At 43.0% G+C, this 21589-nt stretch overlaps 1 protein-coding gene across 1 annotated transcript; it reads right to left on the bottom strand.

The window, feature by feature from the left end:
* Positions 1-1039: 1039 nt before the first annotated feature.
* KLF5 (Kruppel like factor 5) lies at positions 1040-19678 on the bottom strand. The gene is given in 5 exon segments (XM_039548306.1): positions 1040-2955; positions 15340-15399; positions 16492-17368; positions 19260-19309; positions 19312-19678. Coding segments are annotated over 5 exon segments (1335 nt in total). The 5' UTR covers positions 19481-19678; the 3' UTR covers positions 1040-2776.
* Between the last annotated feature and the right edge of the window lie 1911 nt (positions 19679-21589).

Below are 21589 nucleotides of genomic sequence, written 5' to 3'. Positions count from 1 at the left end.
GCTTCTCTGAGCAGAAACACCTCCAAGAAACTTGGGTGTTTTTCTAACAGCTGGATCAGAAAAGGGTAATGGCACAGCAACGCTTCTGGAAGCTCTCTCTCCCTATGCTCCAAAACATCGTGCTTACTTTTGCAGTTGTGGTTAGGTGAGATGCAGGGAGATTTTGTTGGTAATTTACTGGGTTTTCACTGACTTTTTTAATGCCACCCTAGCTATTTTTTTAAAAGGAGGGATTTGGTGACATTTGAGAGAGGCTAATTAAGAGAGAAAAATCAATTGAAGAAAAAACAAAATTTGATTGTAAGGAAAACACAGAATTTCAAGACAGGATTTAGGAGACAGAGTTTATGAGACAATAATGGAATTTTGAATAAATTATTGATTTGAATATTAACATCTGCTAGCAAATCATATTTAAACTGACTTTTATTTGGTTTAAGATAGATTCCTTTTTAAAAGCACAGAAGGCCTTTTCTCTTGAAGCTTAGAGGAAAGAAGACAGATGCACCCCCAGATCTGAACATACACAACCAGTTGAAATTTCAAGTGAACTGTACTTCCATCTCCCAAGGGAGAAATACTGAAAAGGAGACATTGATATGGTAGGTATTGCATAGTGCTGCTGCGGGACCTTCCTACCTTCCTAGGGCATGGAAGGACCTTTTTGGAGAGAAATTTCTCTTGGGCAACACTTGATGAGTTTTCTTTTGAAAGTGGGAAGGAATTTGTATACTTCTATACACCCAGCAGGTACCTTTGATTTCCAGTCATGCTACTGTCAATGGACAACTGCAACTGTTTTCAAGCAACCCATCACTTCCTTTAAAGGTCAGATGGCAGAAAAGCACCAACCCTTATCCCTTCACATTTCTTATTTTCATCAGGGCAGGATGCAGAAGTGCCAGGTACTTTCCAAAGAGGCAGTCCCTGCTATGTAGAACAGACATTCTTTGCTTAATACTGTCATGATTTCCAGCTTCCACTGCAAAACACAGAACTTACACTGTCAGGAGCTAGAGAGAGCACACACACGCACAAACACATTAGGCACTTTGTTTTATTTTGCAAAAAAAAAAAGAGTCTTTATATATAAACCATTTCATTCTCTCTCAAAACATTCTACAACTATACAGCTGTTTGCTCCATCATTTGCATAGGAAATACCACAATACAAAAATAAGGTAGGGGGGAGGCAAAAGAAGCAAAACAGCAACCAATTTCTGCATGTGTTTCCATGTATAAACATTTGAAGCCTTACAAAATTATTTACATCGTTTGTCATCTATGTACACTGAGAGCAACATTTCTAACTATAACAAACAAAACTATAATTTATCAAGTATACGTAAAATTGTCTTAAAAAAAAAAAGAGTCTATCATATACCACAAATAAATAAAGACAAACAACAGTTTTAACAAAGCTAGGTTTTCCTGCAAGACCCTTTTTTGGTATTTTGATTGTCTATTCTAGCCTTTGGTTGACAGCTTAATATTACGGCTTGTTCATTTCAGACACTTACTAGGTTTGTTTGGTTTTCTCCTGTTGTCTGGCCAAATCCTACCTGGTCTAACCTCATCTTTGGCCCTTCATCTATGATTTCAAGGCTGAGCACGGTGGATCAAAGTCATAGTTAGCATAAAAGGGCACCATTTCATTGACTTCAGTGGAATTTCAGCTACTTCTGTCAGCAGAAAATTTTTTCCTGCGTGTGTCAATCTGAACAGTGGATTAACTAAACTGCACTGTAATTTTAAACAAAATTACTGTATCCTTTACCTTCTAGCAAATTACATCCAATATCCACATGAAACTAGATCATACTGGTGCTGAACCAGCTTAACATGTCTGTGTATGGAAACTGCATCCTAAATCCTTCTTTTTAAAGTGATACTAAGTTTAGCTTATAGTAAGAGGTTTAACATTCTGTGTTCATTTTAACTATCCCCACTATTTTGGCTTCCAACATTGACTTTACAGTTCATTCTGCATGTTTTGCCCTTTTAAGCAATTTGAAAACAAAATCCTGCTTTGAATATTCAGTGCACACCATTGAGTTAACAGGTACAAAACGTCTGACTAAATTGGTACTATTTTGAGAGGTATTTAAGTAACTTTTATAAATGTGCCATGTTATCAAATGTAAAACAACTGATTTTTTCAGATGTTTCTTAGAAAACTTTTGTATTAAACCTAAAAAGCTGATTTGCGTATTTACAAAATCTTTGTCATAGCAAACATGCAACACACAGAACAAAATGCTTTGTTCTATGGCTGTTTATTAATTTTTCTATGTATTTTATATCCACAGAATGGCTTAACATTAAAAAAACCCCCTGCATGTACTTAAGTATGTCCAGTAAAAACCTGACAGATTACAGTTCATGGCTTTTCCACTGTGTGCATTCTTCTGCATCCTCTCGTTGATTTGTTTACTAAACATTGTCACAATAATGACAGTGCTTTGGTCAAAACACTGCAAGAGGGAAAAAAAAAGGATAAAGCTGCAATGTGTCGAGATATAATACTTGTAAAGAGATGAAACCTGCTGACTAAAGCCATATACATCATGAAAGCAAACAAACGACCGAACACTCTGGTAATCGTGATACAGTGTCTTCCCTTTTTCTGCATAAATATACAAAATATACATTTCCAGTTTCTTTTGAGATTTCTTTTAAATGGATATACTCAAAAATTCAACTAATTTCAGTTGTATGTTGAGAGTCAATAGGAAATTGCATAGATACAAAACAGCCTCAATGAGCAGTCCAGCTCTTAGTTCTGATGCCTCTTCATGTGGAGCGCCAGGTGATCGGAGCGGGAGAAGCTCCGGTTGCAGACGGCGCACTGGAAGGGCTTGGCCCCCGTGTGCTTCCTGTAGTGGCGCGTCAGTTCATCCGAGCGGGCGAACCTCCAGTCGCAGCCTTCCCATGTGCACTTGTAGGGCTTCTCACCTGGAAGAGAGCACAGAGCAATGAACTGTCAGCTCTAACTCTCGAGCAGAAAACTGATGTGGGTCCACACTGAACAGCATTGCACCTCAATTACAAACAAGGAGCTGACATATCCTCATTATTCACAGCTCTATTCATCAAGCCCCAAACTAACAGCGCCTTTGTTTTTCTCAGAAAATTTTGCTCTTGAAAATGGGATTTAACACCTCAGTAAAATGCACAAAATTTTCAAACATGCAAATTGGAGAGAGCTACAGTACAGAAATGCAGGGTTAAAAAACCTGCATGAGATCAAAATATTCTCCTTTACACTCACCACAGTATGAGAGGGAGTAGGGGAAAAAAAAGCAGTCTCATGTGACAATCCAGCCTGGTTTGTAACTTACACTTGCACCTTTCAAAAATGGGTAAGCTAAGTTATACAGTGCTTTTTTAAGAGGTCCGAAATGGGAAGGAAGACATCTATAAGGATTCTTCGCAGTGTGCAGATCTGTTCAAGAACTTCTGATGTGTGAAGAAAGGGGCACAGTGTGTTACAAACACAACGGGGATAGTATTTTCCAAAATGTCACAAGCAATAAAAACTTGTGGTATCCTGCTTGGGGCTACCTATATATAGGAGAAAGCGCCTCAAAGTTCAAAGCACCCATTTTCAGAATGAAATGTCTTTAATCGGGTGCTTAAGTAGCCAGCCGTATTTTAGAGGTGGCAAGTGCTTGCTGTCTTCAGCAGTCTACACTGACATAGGAGGAACATGGTATCTCTGAAAACTTGCTGTGTTACAGCAGCTCTGAATGCAACTTCAAAATAACCACCTGGTCTTGAATATACCAGCCCAAGCAGCTGAAATGTTCACATTCATCCATTTTAGAACTAGAAACACAGTATTTTAAGCATGCCTACAATTTACAGGTGTTTGCTGAAATGGGAGAAATATGGAGTCACACAGCCATGACAACTTCTGTGTGAAATCAGAATTTTACACGGGTATGTACACCTGCCTAGGAGCTTGTGTGGGCATGATGTCACCATACAAGCAAGCTTCATATAAATAAAGAAGTTAATGTTTGGTGTTGTTCGACAAAAACACCTTTCAGTTGGGAGAGTGAATTGCTATCTATATATCTTACATTAATTTGACCCATTTGGCAAGAAGAGAAAGAAAACCGAGTGTGTCAAAGCACTTGGCAGTAGCTTCGTCTGGAGCAGTAACTGACCAAAGCTGAGCTTCTCAAACAGTTCTTTCTAATCCATCTTACAGATCTTCTGCATCTCCACTGGTCTCAAACCTCTACCCTGACAGCAGTGTGAAGTGCCTCATACTTTTCCCTGTTTTACCACCACACAAGCATGTGGAAGAAAGACAGAAGACAGTATCCTGCAATCAGAGGGCTTATTCTGCATCAGTTATGCAGGTAAAACCATCTGAGAAGCTCCAAAACACTACTTCAGAGGCACTTATTTATCATGCAGATGAAATTATGAAACTGTTTTTGTCTGGGAGTTTCTGCTGCTTCATCTGATGAACTAGCAACTTTTCTACCACTGACTGCAGAACTGGCCCTTTACTCCTAATGGGGATGTGACTTTGCACTGGCAGGTGTTGTCACAACCAGAACCAGACCTTTCCAAGAAAAACTAACCACCTAACAATCTCATTGCATAAACAGCAACTGTGGTTTATTGAAATCATGCTGGAAACATAACATCCCTTAGGAAAAACAAGAGCTCGGCATCACCTCTCATAGAATTTGTAATTATTTGGTGGATCACAAATCAGAACAGAAATCACCACAGATTTCTGTCACAGCTGAATTTAGTCTGTCTGAGTAAATTCTGAACTTACTCAGAGTAAATTCTGATGCTGATTAGGACTGGAATGATCTATCATACAGGATTCTTTTTTGCTCCATGAAACACATACTGTAGGCCAAAATACAGATTTCATGCAAACCCAGTGTGTAAAGCTTTTCTAACACCAGTGAAGCCGGCTGAGATAACACATTTGGTCTTCACAATAGAATGACAGGAAAGATCCCCATTCAGTGAGGGGTATTTTGCACTGTATAGATGATCCTCAGCATATTTTAACTGGGTTATTAATGGAGGCTGTAAAAGCCTGTGTTGATGATCCAAAAGCACAGCACCAGGGAGATGATCTTTGAACACTTTGTGCTAAAACACACATGCACACACAGAGGTTACACAAAAGCATTACTCCTGCATTTGAACTGTCTTAATTTAGAACCAATGTATTTATTTCTTTTCCTTATTTCTTTTTCCTTTTCTCCCTATGTACTTTAAATTATTCTTTAGAAGTCTTCACTCAAAACTGCCACATTACACCTGATGCTGAGTCCTGTGAGGCCAACACCCTCACTTTCCAGGCAGAGGACATACAGTCAGGTCTCTATCTACTCCGAATGCTTCCTCTTATGTTTTGCAGACTTATACAAGGAATGACAGAGAAGGTAAAGAGGGCAGGAAAATAGCACTGGTTAACAAAAGCCTGGGAACATCCAGACCGGACTGGAATGGGGACCTGGAGATTAAAATCTGTTTCCAAGTCTGGCGCTGAGGAGGTACGAAGTACACGCAACTTTCACTGAGTGTCGGACTGTGCTGCACTGTAAAAGCAGCCTCAAAGTCGTCCTGTGTAGGTGGCACCTGACCCTGTCAGAGTCCAAACAACAACAAAAAAAGCTGCTCCCCGTTAAAACTTTTCCTAACACGCAAGCAGTGTCAGCAGGTACTGTGAAGGCTCCTGGCAGAGGAAGTGCCGGCGTGCTGGCAGTCTGGGCAGTGGTGATCCCTGTGCCCTGCTGGGTGCCACGGCGTCCCAGACAATGCTGAGTCCCACGGCCAGAACCCCCACCAAACTCCAGGGCACTCAACTTTGCAGAGACACTGTTTAGAAACTCACCACACTGTCATGGTCACTTCACTGCCTGCCATAGCCACGAACCCTCCTGGGCAACAGCGCTGCACTGGGGAAAAGCTCAGGCAGTGCCATGCAGAGCAGCACCGCTCCTCCTTGCTGGCAGACTTCTGCAGACCTGAGCTAAACCAAGCGGTGCTCAGGGGATGAGCAGAGGCAACGAGCTGGTGCCTTACTCAGATTGTTTTAATAGTGTTACTTTTATGTACTGGAAATTAGAGCCAGAACGCTGCTTTTAACCCCTGCTTTAGCCAACAGTGAGAACTGGAAAATGTATTTTTAGTGCCAGTGTAGAGGCCCGGATTATTTTGAATAAATCCTAGGGGTAAAATACTGAATATCTATGTTTGTAATGCTAGTTTCCGTTGGAAAGTTCTATTTAAAAACTGAATCAATTTCAAATGTTTTCCTTTTGGGCAAGAAGGAAGGGGGGTAAAAAAAGGTAGGTGGAGATTAATTTTCACTCCTTCAGAGCAAGCAGAAGAACAACTAGCTGGTAGTGTTTCCTCTCTCCCAACCTATACACATGCTTTTTGTCATTTAGCAGAAATAAGAATATGGTTTAAGTTCCTGCAAGCAAGGGAAAAAGAGTCTCACATATTTTCTGAAGGGATCCTATTTCTTTGCTGTGCTGACTTTAAAGCTCTGAGAAACCTGGGTTGAAGACTTAGTTTTTAAAAAAACAGGTATACACAACAAGAGACACTGAACTCTTTATCCACTGTTTTTGTTGGCTACATAGTAATGTAAGATTTGTTTACTTTATTGATTGTGCGAAATACAGTAGCCGTAAAGTTTCAGAAGTATTTGGTTTTCCTCCAGCAATTTAGGGCTTCTATAGAGTGTTAAACCAAGAATGCCACTGGTCATCAAATATGAGGGCAGTACGGCTCAGTTACTGGAACACGATCGCGGTATCAAACAGATATTTCACTGTAAAAGCAAGAAAACAGCTAACTCCTCCACTTCAGGGGAGCTTCCACGGGATTTGTTAGAATGTCAACACTGTTCAACTAAAACACCATGGAGGAAGCTGGTACCGATTTCCAGCCAAATAGCACACTCCAACCCTTTCTTCCCAAGCCAGAAATATTATACACAGCACTTCTGGGAAACAGAACTGCTTTCCTTTAAATTATACTTCAACAGGATAGGGATTTCATAAGTTTAATTGGATTTCTGCACAACCTCCTTCCAGTATCAATGATTTAAAATATTTTGCTAGGCTTATACATCACAAAATGTATTTTTAAGTTTATGAGCTCTTAATATGTATCCATTCTCCAGTTTTAAAAAAATACATTTGCGGAGCATGAGAATGAGACTTGTATTTGAGCACAGAAATTTTAAGCCCTAATGTTTAGCTTGGAAGGTCTTTTAAAGAAAGCACGGAGTAAGAGATAAGGGAGTTTAACCTGAAGGGAGACTATTTTGCTTCCAATGTACCTATTAGTTATAAAAAAATTATTCATACTGCTGTGAGATTACAAGGATGTCAAAAAGATGTTTAGATATTCACATAAAATACGTTACACTAACCAGCCACCTCAACAGATAAAATCTCCTCTGGCAGATCCCATGGTTGGGGTTTCTTATCAATACAAGAGAGTGGTCTGCACCAGTAAAGCACACATACTGTGTTGCCTCTTCTCCCTCTAATTTCTCTTCTTCTGATTCAGTTGTGCCAAAATGCACCAGTTGCTTTCCTAACATTTAATTCCAGTTGCTGGCAGTGACCCTCATGGCCACACTCATTTGGGTAAGGCACAGTGCCACCAGTGGGGGGGTGACAGACATTTTGAAGACACCCTGTTATCTTCAACACGCAGCCTCTCTTCAAGAACCTGTTTCTGCTTGAAATTATTTGGAAAAAACAAGTCACTGACAGCCTCTATTATTGACGAATCTCCCCATTAACAAGAAAATAAGCTTCCTTATTTCACCAAAGAGTTTTATGACTTTATTTCTGCAATTCACTGCTAGGACGGCTTTCTTTAAAAATAAGGTTGTAAACAGCAAGGGCTGGATTTTCAAACCTAAAGTTAGGTAACTCTATTGTTATGCAGAAATCCAAATACAGGTATTACACCAGCCAATGCCTGCAACTTCACTTGTTTCCTATCAGAAATTTCTGTCAGAGCAGCGAGTTTGGAGCATCCTTAAGGAATAAAAAGCAGCACACTTTCCAGAGACTTCAAAATGACAGCACCCGATTACAGCTCATAAGGGTATAAAAGTATAAAGACAGCCCCTCCTCCAGTCTTGCCATCATTTTAATATTACTTGTGCTTATTATTTCCAGTGGCAAGTGGTTGGCCTTAAAAATATTCAACTAGGTGTGATAAAATTGTGGCAGGTAAAGCCAAAGTTTCTGCACCAAAACTGCACCAGTTATGTACATAACTTTTACAATGCTCAGCTTTAAAACAGATTATTAAAAAGATTTATGTTGTCTCAAAGCTTTGTGGTGCATTTGTCTTCAAATTTTTCACGTTAACATCAGTTGTCTTAATTCCCTGACATGCTATAGCCTCAAATTTTAGAAAAAATAAGAACAAATGAAATGTTTTTTCTATTTTAGTTTGCTTGAAATAGTGTTTCTCTAGCTCACGGTACCATAGTAGTTTTAAACTCTGACTGGGTCACGGGACCTGGATGCAGTTACTTGGGTGTATGTCTGCAAGCATTCAGAAGTTTTTTGCTCCCAACATTTACCTAAAATCAGACCTTCTTTCTATTACTGACTAAGTCCTAAGTGCTGTAGTCGTCATTAAAAGCAGCTTCTTGGCCTGTTTTGGTTTTGGGTTTTTTAGAGAAAGAACAGAAAGCTGAGTTTTCAAAATATATACTCCCTCAGGTGTTTAAAAGCTCTTTTGTGCACTAAAATTCTCAGTTGTCCAAGATGGAGATGGATGAGAGGGCTGACAGCACACGAGGTACATCCAGCTTATTCTGTGAGTGACAAAACATTCAACGACATTTAGTGCTTAAAACATCCATCCATAAATGATATGAATGAGCAACATATGCTGCACACTTTTAAATGCAATAAAGTCTCTGCCTACTATAGTAGTGGCTAAAGGGGGACTATTAAACACTACTTCACAATGAAACAGCATTTTAAGGAATTCTGTAACAGAGAGATTTGAGCTCAGCACAAAGTCCGACCACTGATAAATGAAGCATGAAGAGGAATAAAAGATAACTGACTGGTGATCAAAGAGGACAGGGAAAGGAATTCACTTTCTGACTACAGAGGTGCAGAAGGCATTACCTTCTCAGCACTCCCACCAGTGCTTGAAGCGCACTTATTTTGCTAAGTGTTGTCTTACGCAGTTCAAGGATTAGTGGGGAATCTTGACTGGCCTGTGCAATGGTTTATTTTCCTTCTGGTATAACATTCTGTCTTAACAGAGGTGGTCTCTCTTCAAGGAGATATGCAAACAAAGAGGAAAGGAATTTTTTTTTAAGTAGGTTTATAAGAAATCCATGCCATTTGGGGTGCACGGCTGTGTCTACACATCCTGTGCTGAAGAACACATTTCCTTACCTAAGCTGTGGTACAAGAACAGCTCTTTAGCTCTCTCACCAATAACACTGGCTTTTGTACAGTCAGATAAGAGGTGCTCTTAAAATGGAATTTATTAAACACATACTGTAGACTTCCAGATTTGCATCTACTGTATGCACACACACACCAAAGAAAAAAAAAATTAAAGCAATACATTAAAGCTATTTTAACTCAAAGCAAGGCACTGTACACTTGCCAAAATCAAAGGTTTTAATATGTCCTTAATCAGAGTGTTAGAGATCCCTGAATATAAATAATGCAGCCTGACAGGACAGGAATGCTGCTACCAAGATACTCAGACTAAACTAGGACATTACTTAAATGTTTCTAATCTTTCACCAATGGGAGGTGCAGGTCATCTAACAAACAACAAGCAACACACTACCCTGGATGGAACCAGGAGTCAATCGTCCCAGTCAAGCCTCAGAAATTAATTACAATAAAGAATGTCTGATCAAATAATGGAAAGTTTTAATCACTGGCAATTGCTGCGAATCTTGGGACTGTACTAGCCTATGTAGGGCGGTCTCAAAATGAACTATATTTAAAGCCGGTCTCTTAGGTCAACAGTTTCCTTATCAAGAATCAAATATCCTGGAACTGAAGTTTAATCCTCTCAGGGAGCAATTGACAGAAACAACAGTTTTTTTAAGCTTTCATGCTTAGAGGGACTTTCTAGGCTTTTAATCAAAAAGAAAATATTAGGCTTTTCTTTTCAGTATCTGAAATCTAACAGGAATACCCCCACCTGACACCTTGGAATTTAATTCCTGCTTCATAAAAGTTGTATGCTGGATGCCGATGAGAATGATCAGTAATATTTAAATAAAATTTAGGTTTATGCTGCTAAGATTTCACCTTCTTTTGAGCAACACATTCAAACACTTCTCATTCAGCTCATGACTTCAGATAAAAAACCAGATCATTCATGAAGTGTTTGAAAAAAATGCATTATTTTCCCTTAAACTGTGGTTGGCACAGGAAAATAATGTACTTCCATTTCTCAGACAGGCAACTAATGGCTTTAGCAGAATTCATAAATAAAAGATACTAACACACCCTGCAGCAGTGCCTAGCAACACTGCACTTTAATGCACTTTGTCAACAGTTTTATTTAACTCTCTTCCACTTTTCCTTATGGTCTCTATCAACGATGGCATTTACTGACAGCTCCTTAAAGCGTAATCTATGCAACTGACTCATCTAACAGGTCAAAGAAACTGGATCTGCACAGAAATACTACTTAATTGCTGTTTTCACGATTTCAGGATGAGGTTTGCTATGTACATGCAAGGCTGCAGCCATGATCCAAGGCAGATTCCTTTGGGGCCTCCATTCCTCATTTGCGCATCAGGAGTGAAATCCCTTCCCAAAGTCTTGGTGTGATTTGAGTTGATACGTGTTTTCCCAACATGCAGGAGCCCAACTACTACTTGTCTCCCCTTCTGGACCTGGGGCATTCTGAATTCCCAGGCAAATGGCACTATCTTTAACAAGTGTCCCTATACAGGTATAATGAACTCAGAGTGCTGAGTCCCAGGGACTGCTGAAGTCTACTGCTTACAACTGGTTCTAATTCTGATGTACCATCAGTCTAATTCTGGATCTATTGAGGCAGAGATCTGAAATAAAATAAAATGTTTAACACCTTGAGGAACCACACAAGTCAGCAGCTGTTCTATGCCTATATAAACATTTGAAATAACCAGGGACAGTGGAAGTATTTTGAGTGCATCTCATTAGAGAAATGCCATTTCTCTTGAGTTATCTCGGCTTCCACTTCCCATCACCAAATACAAGCTAGATCTATAGATAGAGATGAAATAGTTCTGCAGTTAATACTAGAAACTATTAATGGCAAGCCCACCATGTGACCAGAGAACATGCCTGTACAAAGACTCTGTATACAGAAAACCAGTATCCAGCTGGAAAATGTCCTCAATGTGCATGCCTTGATGTGTTCAAAACAATCACAGATTTTCCTCTTAAAAACATACACAATTCTGAAGTGTGCAGCTGCTCACAGAAATAATAAAACCCCCCTGGCACTACAGGTAGCATACAGGTATGGTATTCCAGGTGCCTGCACAGCAAACAGTCAATGTCCACAATCCAAATGTTTGGCATATAAAGAAATCTAAAAGGATATGTTATAGGATTGCTGTTTCTAAATGATTACTCGATATATATGTATATACTCGGATGCCAGAAGAAGAAGGAATGAAGTTTATCTGCAATACAAAAGTAACTGCTTTTCCCTGGGATCCGGCACGTTTCAATTTGGACATGCAGCCATTACGCCGGAGCTTTCAGGTGGCTTTGCTGCTGAACAGCCCGCGATAAACGCGCAGCCCCCTCACACATTATATACTGCAGCTGCACAATGCCGGCTACAAAACGAAACTTGTTCCATGGCAAGCAGGTAAGATGATTTTAAAGATTATTTTAAAAGAAAATCCCTGCTTCAAAAGGTCAAAAAACCAACCTCTTTTGAAAGATGTTTCAATAGGTACTTTAAAATACTGGATACCATTTTACCTGTTTCAGAAGCAACTACCAGATTCAGGTATCATACTGAAGTGTTTTAAGGTATTAAAATGTACCACACACCTGCTCCAGAACTGCATGAAAACGGACAAAAAGTGTTCTGTATCTTTTCAACACTTGAGCCTTTGCTCATACTCTGTTTTGGGGTTGCCAATCTACCAACTAAAATTTATTTCATCATTAACAAATGCTAAAGCATTACGTAGGGAAAGAAAAACATGTGCCTGCTTCAACAACTGGTACAAATACACAACCCTATCTTAGCTCTTAACGGGAATACTGGGTTCCTGATCAACAGCAAGAGTCCAGTGTAATTACATTAAATCAGCATAACTATATCACTTTATACCACCTGACTTGGTGTAAGGTAAACAGCTTGGGAACACCTAAAAAGAAAAATATATGGGATTTTCCTCTTGCCCATCTTCTGTAGTTTCATTTAGATGTAATTTATGAAGTCTGACAGTGTGGTCATATCTGAACTGAAAAAAAAATAGACTACAGCCTACATTCCATCTATCAAAAGTAACATTTCCTTTAGGTTTGTTCTCCAAGAAAATCTACTAAACCCAGGGAAAACCTTTCTGAAGAGAAAGGCTGCTAAATAAATACCGTGAAAAGGCTGAGATTTTCCAATACAAAAGGAAAACCATAAGGTCTGTCTTGACTTTTAATGGCAGACAAACTTTGCTGCAGGCTCTTTTATTTTAAGATGACAGATTGCTGAGAAGGGCGGGGACTGGTTGGGATGAGAGAGAGACTGCAGCCAATTTTAAAAGGTATTGTTAAGAAACTAAGAATAAGGAGAGAACAACTTCAGTGGTCCATGATTACTAAAGAACGGGTTTAGCCAGATAAACAGGTCTGCTATCCCTGAAGGGAATTGAAAGAATATCACACACAACTTTATTAAAATGGATTACGTGACATTTGCTTTAGACTTTGAAGGTAAAAGCTTCACAAAAGTCCTTTAAAAATGTTTTAAAACTAAAAAATCAAAACTTATTAGTGCTGTATGAATTCACAGTTCTGGGGGGATGGGATGCAGAGGCACACACCCTGATTTAGCCCTCGGCATCGAGTCCTTTGGAGATCAATAACAAGATTCCCTTGCACTCTTGGGGGAGCTGAGCAACTGCACAGGTTTCCCCGAGTTTGCACCTCTTTACCTTTACATTCTTTTATTGATCAAACGTTAAGTCAGAGATCTGGCTCTTAAAACACACTTCAGCCGTATGTTAAGGCAGAGATCAGAATCGGTGCTGGAAATCTTCAAGCATGAAGTGAATATTCAAGAGAGTTAAACTAATCCAAACTCTGAAATACTGCAGGTAACAGGATACGGACTCACATTCTTGCATGTAATGCACGCTTTAGACAGTTTATCCCTTCATTCACCTCCCCAGAAGACCCTTTGTGTTACAGACCTGCTTAAGTTCACTAGATTTTTATCTAAAACAACATTCTTGTTTCCATGAATACATCAGCTCCTCTGACCTTTGCACATTTACCCACATTTCTAGGTAAAAAAGTGAAGGCAACAATAAACATTAGTGACCCTAAGCAATACATGCTAGCAATGAGGTATGTATTTCTATGCATACAACAACTACATTTGTAAACCCTGAAGTCATTACTACTCAAGGTACAGAAAAAGATATAAATTGATTTTAAAAAAGGAATAGCGTCCATTTCAAATGCTGACTATGCAATGTTAATGTTTAGACTAAAGCTTTGCTTTTATCTCTCTTCCTAGTTATTTTATAATAGCAATCAAGATAATTAAAACTGGTATTTAGTTCCTGGCTGAAGTGCGCAAGTGGAAATCGTACACTTAAATTTACAGATTATTTATTAAAGGGGGATTCTACTCTCTGACACTACTCAGATTTACAGCCTCATGAAAATACTCCTTTCTTACTAAACTTACTGCTAGTGATTATATATTAAGAATATTTTTAACAGCATTGGTGTTTAGTCTGGTACTAATTCAAAACAATAATCTTCTACAGTTTTTTTTAATTTTTCACTGTACAACACAGGAAACTTTCATTTCAGAAAACAAGATTTCCTTAGTAACACTTGGCCTGGACATACTCAACTTCTCTACAATAATCTAACAATCCATTAATAATAGCTGCTGAACAGAAGGCCTTGTTTCCATAGAGATAGTGAAACATTTTGTTAGATCATAGCTCAGGTGAAAACTCACTCCTTGAACGGCACAGCCGTAGCGCTGACAGTCTGCTTCAATAACAAAGTTGCTTGAACTGTGACTCGTGTTTTTCTCTGATTCTAAGCCCATGCATAAAAGAACCAAGGTTCACACTCACTTCTAAAAACAGGAGTCGCAGCCCTCTCACTTCATTTCTTTACAAAATCAGTCATGTGCTTTTCACTGATTTAGCATGAGTGGTTCTTTACCAAGATCCCAGCAAAGAACTGCCTTTAACAGTTTCAGGTGTGCTGGTGGTGAGCTATGTTTTTCTCTTTCTCTCCCTCTCTCCTTCTTCCCCCTGCCTCAGCAGGTGAAAGCTTGGGAAGAACATCTGGGGCAGTTCCACCTCCCAGCCACCGTCCTCAGCACTCACAGCTCTTGTGCCTACACACAACCAACACCATCCCCAGCTCCGCTCCTCGCGGGCCCAGGAAGAGGGACTGCCTCTGTAGCTGCAGGCAGCGTTTGATCAGGGTACAAAAAACAAGTGTGACACACTGACACTTTTAATTTTCTCCATTTTAATGTCTTTCCCTGACAGAAAAAAAAAATTGAAATTACGTCTTTTTTTTTTTTTTTTAAGATAAACATGGAGAACCATTTGTCTTTCAAAAAAATAAAGCCCACTTAATGCCAAGTACAAAGTAAATGGACGTATCTTGGGAGTTTTCATGATGTTTCTGAAAAATTCTAAGATTAAATAATTCTAAAAGGTCAGAGAGAAAGCCCAAGCCAGAAAATTCTATCTACTCAGATAAATCTTCAAAAGTAGAACATGTTTACTATGTTTAATTCACTATTCGGGGGGGGGGGGGAGGGGGAAGATCTTTTTTTAAAAATATTTTAATGGCATTTTAGACTGAAAAGGAAAGTTTCAATCTACTTTATTGTCAGCTATTTTGAGTTCCGTTGAGGTTTAAAAAAACTGCATTAATAAAAGAAATTTTACTTCTCATTTACCACTATTCAAATATTTTGTAGCTGAATTGCCAGTCTGTCCACACCACTCTAGAGAAAACAGGGAGAAGCTGGCAGACCCCGCGCGCTTGCACTGTCAGAAAACGCGTCAGCCACGGACGAACGAGAGACAGCGAGAGAGTGAGTACATACCTGTGTGAGTTCTCAGGTGCGCTTTTAAGTGAGAAGACTTTGTATAAACTTTTGTGCAGCCTACAACAAAAAAGAACCAGAAAAGGCAAAGAGGCTTCAGTAGGGAGAACAGAAACACTCCACACTACGTTTAAACTTCCTCATTCAGTGCTGGGGTACTATCAGGACACATTTAAGTTTACTACTTTCTGGCATCATCTTTGCCATTTAGAAGTAAAACTTTATATAGAACTCTCCTAGAGGTATGATGCTTTACACAGAAAAAAGAAAAACATGTATGTTTCAGGCAGACTTACTGCTTTGTAATGTAGTATATAGGCCAAGAGCTACAATCTATGTACAGTAACACCTGCTACGTAGGTCAGCAACTTTGCACGGGGAGATTATTTTTTAAAAATTTCCAAGAGGACTTGATCAAGCCAGACTCCGTGTCATCATCACACAGGGCTCAACATAACTCTTCCACTGGGTATTTATCATCTGACACGGCACCAAGAGTTATGTTGGTAAAGGGGAGCAGAAACTTCTCTCTGCGCTACAATGGGTGTGCACGCCCTGTATCTGGGATCATGTTGTACATGGAGGCACACTTTACAGCCAGGTCCCTCTTTCCCGTCAGTATAGAAGGCAATCCATCTGTGGACAATTTTCAGAAACTGTTTTAATGGATTTACGAGGGCAGCTGAATCTCTTGTTTGTAAGAGGGAAGAATGGCCGTGGCCTTGGCTACTGGGAGCTGAAATTATTTTTGCTCTGCCAGAAAATCTAAACTGAGCTGTACTGCCCTGATCAAACTGAGCCTCTGCTCCATCATGGATATTGGACAGTCACATTGATTTACACTAGCAAAAGTAGTATTTTTTATTTTTTGTTTTCTATAGAGTCCAATTTTTTGTTTTCTATAGAGCCCAAACTGGTAAAATGAGCTCAAGAGACTGACAAATGACATGAAGCGTATCTATTACTTAAAGAATGTCAGAGTGCTCCACTCAAAATAAAACAACAATGAAGACAAATTCTACTTGGACAAAAAACTATTTGGTTCTCCCTAGGTGTAGACCACTAAAGAAAAACACTTATACCTCATCCATGATTATTCACAGTTTTTTTTTTTATTGCAAGTGCTGGGATTTTCTGGCACAGATTGCTTACCTGGGTAGTCACAGTAATGGATACGTCTTTTCTCCAAATCTGGGTTACTTCTCCTGTTGTATCTGACAGGTTGGATGTTCTGGGGGGTTATGGGCAGAGTTGCTGGTAAATTTGGGTTGTGAATCGCCAGCTTGGATGCTATAGTTGCGGCATATGATGGAGGGGGGGTTAAATTCTGCAGCATCTCTGCTTGTCTATCTGGACTTCCAGGCTCTGAGCTTGGGGGCGAAGGAGGGAAGTAAGTGGCCTGCTGCTGCAGAAACTGGTTTGGCATGGTGTAGGTACAGGGGGGGATGCCCTGGAACTGTTTCATCGCAGTCTGTGGGACAGCCGAGGAGAGCGTGTTAAGGCCTGCCATGGCTGAGGGCATGGAGACATTGTTAAGGGAGTCCATCACGGCTGCCTGAGGAGTGGTGTTGGGCATGTCTAAATCCGGTGAGCTCAACAGCTGATACAACTGGCCTTGCTGGGGCGTGATGGAAAGATGGACATCTGGAGTAGGAAGCTCCTGCTTGATGAAAATGTTGTTCACATCAGGAGTTTGGTGGGAGCTGAAGATGCTGGTAAATTCGGGGAGGGCCTGAGTGGGAGCAGGGCCAGGGGCAGGGGCAGTAGTTTCATTCTGGTGACTGAAGATGGTGACCGGCTCTGTCTTGATGTGGGTTACACAGGGTCGCTGAGATTTGTACAGGCCAGTTCTAAGGTGGCTGATGTCGGGTAGGAAGACGTTCATGTTGATGCTGTAAGGCAACCCTTCACTGTCAGTGAAAAACTGGTCTACAACCGAGGCACTGTCTCTTCTGTATTTCTTATGTTCAGGGATGACAGGAACGGGCGGGAGCTGGGGTGCCAGGTATTTCTCCATTTCACATCTTGTCTACAAAGACAAAACAGACCATAATCCATATGATTTGTTACCAGCTAAGAAAGATGATGGCATCTAAGTCATGTGAGGTTTTACAAATAAAAGGCAATACTGTTCAGCCAGCCACAAGACACCTACGGAGGAAGCTATTAACGCTCACACTAATGAAAACCTGGTTGATTTTACAATCAGCACACTGATCAACATCATCAAGGACAAGGAGATAAAGTCATGGAACAAGCCGTTCACACATTAAGACCGATCTGATGTTTCAGCATACACAAAGTTTTCATCTTTTATGCCTAAAAGACAGTGCGAGGCGCAGAAGTGACAGGCACTGTGCCTAATCTGCAGATCTCCTGCTCTGGAATTCACTGCTCCAGCAGGGTCACTGCCTATCTGTTTCACCCGCTTCTCTTTGAAATGCTAACTGTAAAAGCCACATCCTCAGCTGGCTATTTGAATACTAATACTTCAAATAATGTTTTTATATATATATATATTCCATACTTCCATGATATTTCATCCCTAGAAGAACGGTATTTAATTAGAAATACAACACCGAAGTGTAAAGTTATTAGTAATATCGAATAAAAAGAAGACGGGTTGACTACATCAGAGTACTCTTTGTGTAAAGTGTCTCCAGGACTACACTTAAACCAATAATAATCTATGCAGTGTATAATTGGCTAATAGCGTGATAAACATATCCCTATCCATGCTTCGGTTCTCGGAGAGCTCTTTAATTACTGGAAAATCATCCTCTTAGCACAGTAGTGCGAGGGAATCCGTGGGTGGCTGGAGCCCTATACATTACTGGTGTACAGTCATCGGCAAAACATTTATCACGCACTCTTCAGTGGGCAAATGCTACATTCCCCCCTGCCCTGTCAAGAGAGCGCTCATACCAGACCCGTTTAGCACTCCGCAAGCAAAAGCAGCTGACAAACAGCAACTCTGCCCGAAAGTGGATTTTAGGACCTTTCTTCAAAGACCCCCGTTAAACACCACAAACAAACACAGCCGCCTTCCCGTCCCTTTGATCTGGATCTGCCCCGACATGCCAGGCTACTTTTTCCAGCTCTTGTTTACGAGTCGAGGGCAGCTCGCTTTGAAGACGGGGAGTTATTTACTCGTTGGGGAAGACACCACCGAAAGGCAGCGCCCGACAGAGCGCTGCCCGGCACCGGGGCTCTCTCCCCGCCGACCCGGGGGACGCCGGTGCCTCGCAGGGCGCGGGGAGCCGCCCCTGGAGCGGGCACCGTCCGCGGGCTGGAGCCCGGCTGCGGTTGGCACCTTCCCGCTTTTAGCTCCTCCAGCTGTTTGCCTGCGGATCCCCTCCCAAACAGCCTCCTGGGACAGGCACAAAGTCCTGGGAAGTCCCCGCTTACCCGGGGCGCCGTGTGCTCTCCCCCCCCGCGCGCTCCCCGAACATGACTCCCTGCGTGGGCGAGGAGGACAGGCGGCCGCTCTAATTCTGCCGCCGGGCAAGTGCGAAGGCAGCAGCTGTAGCTTTCAACACACCCGCGGGGGCAGCCCCGCTCCCCCCGCCGCCCCGGGACGGCCCGGCCGCCGCCTCCGGAGCCCGCGCCCCGCCTCGGCCCCGCCGCGCTCCGCCGGCGGGAACACGGGAGCGCTCCCCGCTCCGCACGGGCGGGATGGGCGGCGTGGCCGCTCCCCGCACACACACACGCGAACACATACCCACACATACACACCCACACTCTGCCACTGCCGCCACAGCCCCGCACTTCGGTGTCCACCGCCCTCGCCCCGCAGCCCGGCCCCACCCAGTCGCGCCCGCTCCGCAGCGGCCGCTCCCGCCAGGGCGAGGCGCGGTGCCCGGGGTTCTGCGCGGGCACCGAGTGCCCGGCGGGGGCTGTGAGCGGTGCCCGCTGCCTACCTGCACCATCTCCTCCGCCGGCAGGGTCGCGCCGCCGCCCCCGCCGCCGCCCCCGGGTGCTGCTGCTGCTGCGGCGGCGGCGGCTGCTGCTTCAGGTCCTCTCCAGGGAAGATCGCTGCCTCCCGGGCCCCCAGCACGGGTTTGAGCTGCGCGAACACCGGCTCCTCGGGCTGCTGCACGGGCCCCAGGCGGGCGCTCATGGTCAGCACCCTGGTGGCCATGGGGCTGGCGGCGGGCGCGGCGCGGACGGGCTGCCCGCCCCGGCGTAGAGCGAGTGACCCACGGGCGGCTCCGGGCGGGCGGGCGGTGGCTACTCGTGCGCTCACTCCCCAGGAGCACCAGCCCAGAGCGCAATCCACTCCGGTGTCGTCAGTGCCTCCGCCTGTACCTGGCCGCGGGTATCTACCCGGTGACACACGCCCGCCTCTATTTCACCCTACTCCACCCCCGGCCCCCCCTATACCCCACCCAGCTCGGAGAGGGGGCCGGCCCTGCCGCCCGCCCTGCCTACGGGGAGCGCGGGCAGCTCCTCCCCGCCGCCCGGCCCGGCCCGGCCCGGTCCGCCCCTGCCCCGCAGCGGCGGCACCGGCGAGCGGTCCCGATCCCGATCCCGATCCCGATCCCGATCCCGATCCCGATCCCGATCCCGATCCCCGGTGCCGCCTCCGGCAGGGCGGTATCACCCGGCAGCAGCCGCGCAGCGGTGCCCGGCGCAGAGTCCCCGGGAAGGAGCGGCCGGCGCGGCGCTCGCCCCGGAGTGGAAGCGGGTTTTCAGCAAGTGCGGCGCTCCGCCGAGGTTTCTCTCGTGCTTTTACTATTATTTATAGTCTTGTAAAGAAGCACTGCTAATGTGGGCACTTTAGAGCAACTGTCTTGTCCTACCTTTCATCTTCAAAAGGGTTTTAAGGGCAGTCATTCAGATTAATTATTTTTTGTCCTGAAGGCAACTCGTACGCGAAACCCGCTGCTAATAAATATCAGCCCAGCGATATACATCCCCGCCCCCCCTCCTCCATACCCTGTGAAAATGAAGTTTTTCAGCGTTTTACAGAAATAGCGCAGAGGACAAGGAAGAAGGAAGACGAGTAGAGGAAAAGAGGTAGCGACAATTGAATCTTGTCTTCCCCCCCTGCCTCCCCCCCCCCCCGACGTGAGGCAAGTTTCTATTTACTTGTTTTGAGGTGTGGTTTCGACGCAAAGCATATTTCCCCGTAGACACAAGACGGTGAGCTAAGCTCCCGCATGTTTCGCTGAAGCAGAAAAAGGAGGAACGCCGTCCTTTCGTGCAACACCGACCGGCTCACGTCGTATGGGAAAAGTACAGCATGTAGTGGAGCTTTGGAAAAAAGCACAAACTTTCCACCTTTCTCCCAGCCGTCAGCTCTGCGCTCTCGGTTAGCAGGGAGAGAGTCTGGGAATCCACAGAAATGTTGGCAACCTCCCCCTCCCCGTATTTATCCCCTATCATTTACAGACAAGGCTCTTTTCTTAAAAACGTAAAAAACCCTTTTTTTTTTTTTTTCCGGTCAACCTGGCACTCCTCCCCTTTGCCGCCCAGTCCGCAGCGAGTAGGATGTCTCAGAGCCTGCATGCAGAAAGCTAATTACAGAACCGGGGAAGAGCTCAGCATAACATTTCTTTACACAAACTGTCTGTTTAGCAATATGTAGCCGCTTGATGCTTGTTATTACTAACGTAGATCCGTCAGCGCAGCATTTAAGGCCGTGCAGGCTCATTTCCATCCGACACTAACACGTATTCCCGTTTAGGCAATATGCAACTTCGGTGTCATTTACTGAAGACTCATGGCTGGCATTTCTTTCCCCACTCAAGCCTAGGAGCAGGTGTTTTAACTAACAGATTTTAAAATCATGTCTCGTTTTTGTGTGAATGCCCTTCACATAACCCTAGTTTAGGGTTAAACTTCAAACTACGCTTTTTGAATATCCGATGTGTTCCCTATGTCAACCCAGTTAGGCTTCAAACTGTGTTTTTGACCATCTGAAAGGACAAGTTTAATATAAACTGCTCCCTAACAGCTTTAAAAATGCAAAACTAGCAATACTACACTACGCTGTCTGGAAACGAATTCTTCTAGATCAGGCACAACATTGGACTGGGCAGCATCTGATGTCGTGCATGTACTGGTAACTTTCAGACATTTATACAAATTCTGTGGCTATAGTAACTGAAGAGTTTCTGACACTTGCATACCTTACTTGCATGTTTTCTCTCCATCTGATTAAATGAATGATAAACAGATAATTTCAAAATTATTTTTTGTTTTTTTTGTTTTGTTTTGTATATACACATTTATAAAGGGCCTGCCC

Source organism: Corvus cornix, chromosome 1, assembly GCF_000738735.6.
Source record: "Corvus cornix cornix isolate S_Up_H32 chromosome 1, ASM73873v5, whole genome shotgun sequence".
In the NCBI taxonomy this organism is placed as follows: Eukaryota; Metazoa; Chordata; class Aves; order Passeriformes; family Corvidae; genus Corvus; species Corvus cornix.
Note: the sequence above shows the minus strand (reverse complement) of the source record. Positions and strands in the feature narration are given on the sequence as shown.